Source organism: Lipotes vexillifer, unplaced genomic scaffold (genome assembly GCF_000442215.2).
Source record: "Lipotes vexillifer unplaced genomic scaffold, Lipotes_vexillifer_v1.1 scaffold442, whole genome shotgun sequence".
NCBI classification, from domain to species: Eukaryota; Metazoa; Chordata; class Mammalia; order Artiodactyla; family Lipotidae; genus Lipotes; species Lipotes vexillifer.
Window position 1 is genome coordinate 1751372 of NW_006790311.1, and position 5574 is coordinate 1756945.

At 53.9% G+C, this 5574-nt stretch overlaps 1 protein-coding gene across 1 annotated transcript in view; it reads right to left on the minus strand.

Annotated features, from left to right (window-relative positions):
- Positions 1-388: 388 nt before the first annotated feature.
- KIRREL3 (kirre like nephrin family adhesion molecule 3) overlaps positions 389-5574 on the minus strand; it is a 554709-nt gene continuing 549523 nt past the window's right edge. The window contains exons 15-17 of the mRNA XM_007463624.1: positions 5107-5216; positions 1324-1410; positions 389-849 (exon numbers count right to left, since the gene is read on the minus strand). Coding sequence (XP_007463686.1) covers positions 406-849; positions 1324-1410; positions 5107-5216 — 641 coding nt within the window. The 3' untranslated portion in view covers positions 389-405. The remainder of the gene's footprint in view (positions 850-1323; positions 1411-5106; positions 5217-5574) is intronic.

A 5574-nucleotide genomic window follows, 5' to 3' on the forward strand; every position in this document is an offset into this window, starting at 1 on the left:
GACGCCCTGCTCCCCGGGGCTGTACAGGAGCACAGGCACGGTGGGAGTGGGGTGAGGGCTTGCGGGCCGCCAGGGGCAGAGCTCCTCCGAAGCCCGGAGCGTGGACGGCAGTTTCATGAAAGCAGAGTTATAGCTGCCTCTGGAGCCTGTGGGAGGAGCAGGTAGGGGAGGGGCCACCAGGAAAGGGCCGGGGGCCCGGGGCGGCCAGGTCGGAGCACACTGCGCTCAGCGGCGTCCTCTGCCCGCGTCCCCACCTCCACGCCCCGATGCCCTGCAGCTGGGCCCGCATTTGTGCTTGATCGGGGCTGCCAGGAGGGTGGTGGAGGCGGCTGCTTCCCGGGTCCTCTGCAAAGTCTCTGCAGAGCCAGGCCGAGGCCCCGCCCTCCCGCCCTCGGCCCGGGATCCTCAGACGTGAGTCTGCATCCGCCGCTGCAGGGGCCGGCTGGGGTCGGAGTTCTGGGAAGAGGACTGGGAATGGTGGGAGGAGGAGGCCGAGGCCTTGCTCGCCTTATCGAACTGCACGTAGCCGTCCTGCTTGCCGCTGCTGCTGACGCTGCTGTCACACTGCGTGTCCAGGAAGGAGCTGCTGTCGCTGAGCGAGCCCCGCTGGAACTCCCGCTCACAGAGCTCGATGGATGAGCTGCCCGTGCCCAGCACGAACCTCTGCCCGTAGTCGTAGAGGCGGCCCTGGCCGCTCAGCGTGCTGTAGATGTTGGTGAAGGACATGCCCGTGGGCACTCGCTGCTTGCCCGCGGGGCGCAGGTCCGGCTGGCAGCCGGACAGCGAGATGGCGGGGGTCGAGTGGTGCTCCTTGAAGGTGTTTACGCTGTAGTAGCCATTGGTGGGGTCCTGGGGGGCCGGGGGGAGAGCGGCGTCACAGCACGGGACAGGAGCCAGGCCCGCCGTCCATGGGGAGGGCCAGGGACAGACAGGAGGAAGGGGACAGCGGGAGAGGCGTTGCGGGGGTGGGGGTGGGGCGGTCGGGGAGTGTCAGCCTGGGCAGGATGCTGGCAGGTGTTCAAGTGGGGTCTTGACCGGTAAGTTTTGTTATTTCAGGGCAGCTCAAGGCCATGTGAACACCAGGCTTTCATTGTTTTTTGTTTTAGTCCGGAACTTGGAAACGGTATTAAAAACGTTATTGGTGAGGAGGTCGTGGGAGGGGAGAACCGTGAGAGCTCAACCTTAACTCTCTCACCTCCTTGGTGTTGGGGTGAGAGAGCAGGTGCCTTTGTGGGGGACTGTCCCTTCTATCTGTGCCTGGATCTGGGGCCTGGGTCGTCAGAGCTGAAGACCAGGCGTGTCGTAACCGGGGGCCCTTCTTACCTTCAGGTTCTGAAACTCCTTCTCCTCTTCTTTGAGCACCTCCAGCTGCTTCAGGACTGAATCTTGCTGGAATTCACCCCGGTCCATCTACAACCCAGAAATCGCTGCTCAGTGGGTAGGAGGTGGGCTAATCGTCCACTTCCCCCAAGGAAAAGCCGGAGAAATGCACTCAAAAGATGCTTGCCATCTGTGCCTCCCCTCCCCGCCACCTCTCACTGCCTGGCCCCTGGAGGCAGGTGACAAGAGCCTGGAAGAGATTCCAGATCTCGCTGTTGTTTTTGGACCCCTAGCCCCACCACTCCTGAGAGCCAGAGACAGAGAGGTGGGTGGGTGCAGGGCATGTCTCTAAGACCCACCGTCTTCCTTCCCGAGGGCTACGGTTATCTCCTCCAGAGATCTCGCTTTGATTGGTCAATTCAGTGAGTGTTTATTGACTTCAGGCCAGGCGCTGTGCTCAGGGCCAGGCAAACAGAGGTCAGGAGACATTACAGAACAGCTGTGCTCATCAGGGAGCTGGGCCTGTAGATAAATAACTGCAGAACCTCTGGGCAGGGGTCGGGGCCCCGCAGCTCCTCAGCGGGGCTAGGCTTCATGACAGCCTTGAGAAGGAATCAGTGAATACCTCTGAGGTGCTGGCAACTAGGGCCTCACCTGCCATTCACAGCAAGGACTTAGATTATTCGAAGTTATCTTCCTGAACAGAGGCCAGAGAGCCTGGGGACAAGATCATTTCCTGTTTCTCTTTGGTTCTCCAGCACACCTGGTGCAGTGCCTTACACACTGTGGTCATTGACCAAAATCCTTCCGGAGTGGAATCATATTTAAGTGTGTTTTATTCATTCTTTGATTTGCCGGTGCCCGGCATGGTGCCTGCCATACAGTAGGACTGTCACAATTGTTATGTTTATGTCAGATGAATGAATGAAGTGGCATGGCGCTAAATTACTGGAAATTAAAAAAATAATTAGACTTAAGGTGAAAAGTAAAGCACACTTGGCACACAGTGGGGTCATTAATGACTGTGAACAGCCACAGTGGTTCTTGTCCTGTGGCACAGAATGTTCTTCCCATGTATCCCTTCTGCACATGACATGATCTGGGCCAGGTTCCCACCCACTCTCAGAACTGGGATGTGTCTTCTCCCTTGTGACTCACTTTCCTGATCTCTTTTTGGAGCCCCACAGAATCAGCCAGCGTGCTTCCATCCTGTCACTTCCCCACTAATGCTGCTTTTTTCATTTTCCAGTAAATGCTGTGGCTCTATGTGGATTGAGTTCTTCTCTGCCACCAGATTCAGCTTCTCAGCCCACCTCTCCTCAGTGTTGGGGCTGTATCGGTGCTGGGGGTGAAGGGAGTGGCGGGACGAAGGTCTCCCCAAGGGGAGCCCTCAGCGGCTTCTTCTTATCTCCCACTCTTAACTGACGACTGAGTGACACCCCCCCCCCCTCTTCCCTGAGGGTCTGGACTGGAGAATGGTGTGGAAACAGTCAGAGGCGGTCAGAATATCCCAGTGAGAGGGAATGCAAGGTCCCCAGGGGATGAAGGACAGGCGTGGGTACTTTCACACTAGACTCAATAAATCTCATCAACAGAGACGTCCATTCCTGCCCAGGTCTGGACTGTGGTCCCCTCCCTTGTAAGACTGACCGTTCATCTGTGTCAGACGCTATGTTAGGTCTGGGCAACGTAGACATTTGTCCCTTTGCCTTTGAGGAACGCTGGGATACTTGGGGAGGCTGACGTGTAATTAGAGAAATGCACTATGAAAGAGGAAAATGCAGAGTGTTTGGGGAGAGCACCAGGAAGTGCATAGCTCTGCCAGCCATGGTGGGGCAAGCCTGGAAAATTGTGGAGGAGGTGACATTTGAGCTGACTCTCGAAGGAGAATGTGAAATTCAACAGACAAAATCAACAGGCCGAGGGAACAGCAGTGCAAAGCCTCCGAGGTATAAGACTCAAGGGCTGGGAACTGCAAATTCTCTGGGGTGTTGGGAGGGCTGGACAGGCTGGAAGCCGCTTCCTGCTGCTTGATGACCCGCCTGGCGCTGGACTATCTGGTAGATCTGGAGCCATCGAGGGTCTTTAAGTAGGACGGTAACAGGATCAGATTTGCATCTTAGAAGGACACTTTGTGGGACTCTGGAGGGTGGAGAGTAAAGTGGTGAAAGATTAGAATGTGGGACCACTTGGGAGGATGCTGTCATGGACCAGGGGAGCCGTGGTGAGGCCTGCACTGAGGAGTTATAGTGGAGAAGAGGCAGGGGCACAGCTCTGAAAAGATTCTGAAGTGGAATTGTCGGGACCTGAAAATCAACTGGATAGAAAAAGAGCAGCAGAGAAAACGTCAGTTCAATTCACTAAACGTTGGTGAGCATCTGCCAGGGACCGTGGACGGCTCTGGGGACACGGGGATGAGTAAGGCAGCTTGCTCACCATCTAGTGGAGACAGATAAGGAAACAGGTGATTTCACAGCAAAGCAAATAGCTACCGTTCCTTGAGCCCTCACGGTGTTCCACTGGCTCCAGCCTCTTCAGGGGTTCATCCACTGAGCCCTCACCCCGACCCCATGTACCATGACCTTCATCCCGTTTCCTAGGAGACGAGACTGAAGCACAGAGAGGCCCATGCTCTTGACTGAACTGCTTGCAGCTGCTACTCCAACATATTATAACCGTGACACAGTAGGCACCAGCGTTTTCTAGCAGAGTTTCCCGGGATTTTGTTTGGACAGACGGATGGGTGACAGTCCATCGAGGGGGCTCGGGAGGAGAAGTGGCCTTGGGGTTGCTGGAGAAGTTATGAGTTTAGAGCCATCCAGTTCCCAAAGAGGAACCTATGCTTGTTGCAGACTTCTGGGGAGATGGGGGGAGCAGGGCATGTACTGAATGTGGATAATATCTATGTGTGGAGGATTATATGTTATATCACAACATCTTATGGCAATTATACACATCTTCTCTCCCTACTGGACAATGGGTCCCTTGAAAGCTGGGACTGCATCTTAGATGCCTTTGAGTCTCCGAGAACCCCAAGCACAATATAGTAGACACACAATAAATCTTTGTTGGCTGAGAATACGAGCACGCTTCATTTTATTGTGCTTCACAAATATTTCATTTTTTTATAAATCCAAGGCTTGCGGCAACCCTGCAGAGGGCAAGTCTTTTGGCACCATTTTTCCAAAAGCATCTGCTGCTCACTTTGTGTCTCCGTGTCACATTTTGGTAATTCTTGAGAATTTAAGACTTTGTCATTATTATCATCTTTGTTATGGGGATCTGTGATCAGTGACTTTTTTTTTTTTTTTTTTTGGCCACGCCTCACGGCATGTGGGATCCCGCGCCCCCCGCAGTGGAAGTGCAGAGTCTTAACCACTGGACCGTCCCTGTGATCAGTGATCTTTGATGTTACTATTCACTGAAGGCTCAGATGATGGTTACCCGTTTTTAGCAATAACGTATTTTTTAATTAAGATAGGTACCTTTTTAAAGACATAATATGCTATTGCACACTTAATAGGCTACAATATATAGTATAAACATAACTTCTGCATGCACTGGGAAACCAAAAATTCCATGTGACTAGCTTTATTGTGGTCTGGAACCCAACCCACAGTGTCTCCTAGGTCTGCCTGTAGGTGCCTGGCCTGTTATGGGGGGGAGAAGCACATCTTGCCTGATGCTTTGCTTGTCAGGAGCATCTAGAGCATCAGGAGGCCTCTGGTTCTGGGAGCTTCAGGGCGCAGAGGTCGGGGTGGGGCGGGGCTAAGATGACATTCTCACCATCAGCTGCTTGATGGTGGGCTGTTCCTCAGCCTCCCGGCCAGAGGCAGGCTCCTTGTGGACAATCTCCACCCGGATGTCATTCCTGGCTGACACGACACCTTTGAGATCTGGCCATAAAATAGGAAAATGTAGATGACAGAATCAGTTGTCATCTCAGGCGCTAGGGCCTGAGGTGTCAAGCTCTCCCCTCCCCTCCAAGCCCCTGAACTCAGCAGTTTCAGGGCCCACCTGGTAATAGAACCTGTCTGGACGTAGAAGTCTTCCCTGATCTACTCTACCAGGCTCTGATCTCTCTGTTCAGAGAATCACACATCTGTTAGAAAGGACCTTGAGATCCCATGGTCAACCTCCCACCCAAAGCAGAAACGTCCCTGCACTAGTGGTCCAGCTTCCGTAATGGAGAGCTTACGGCTGCTAGAGGAAGAAGCCGATTTATACCTGGAGAGCTCTGTTAGAAAGCTCCTG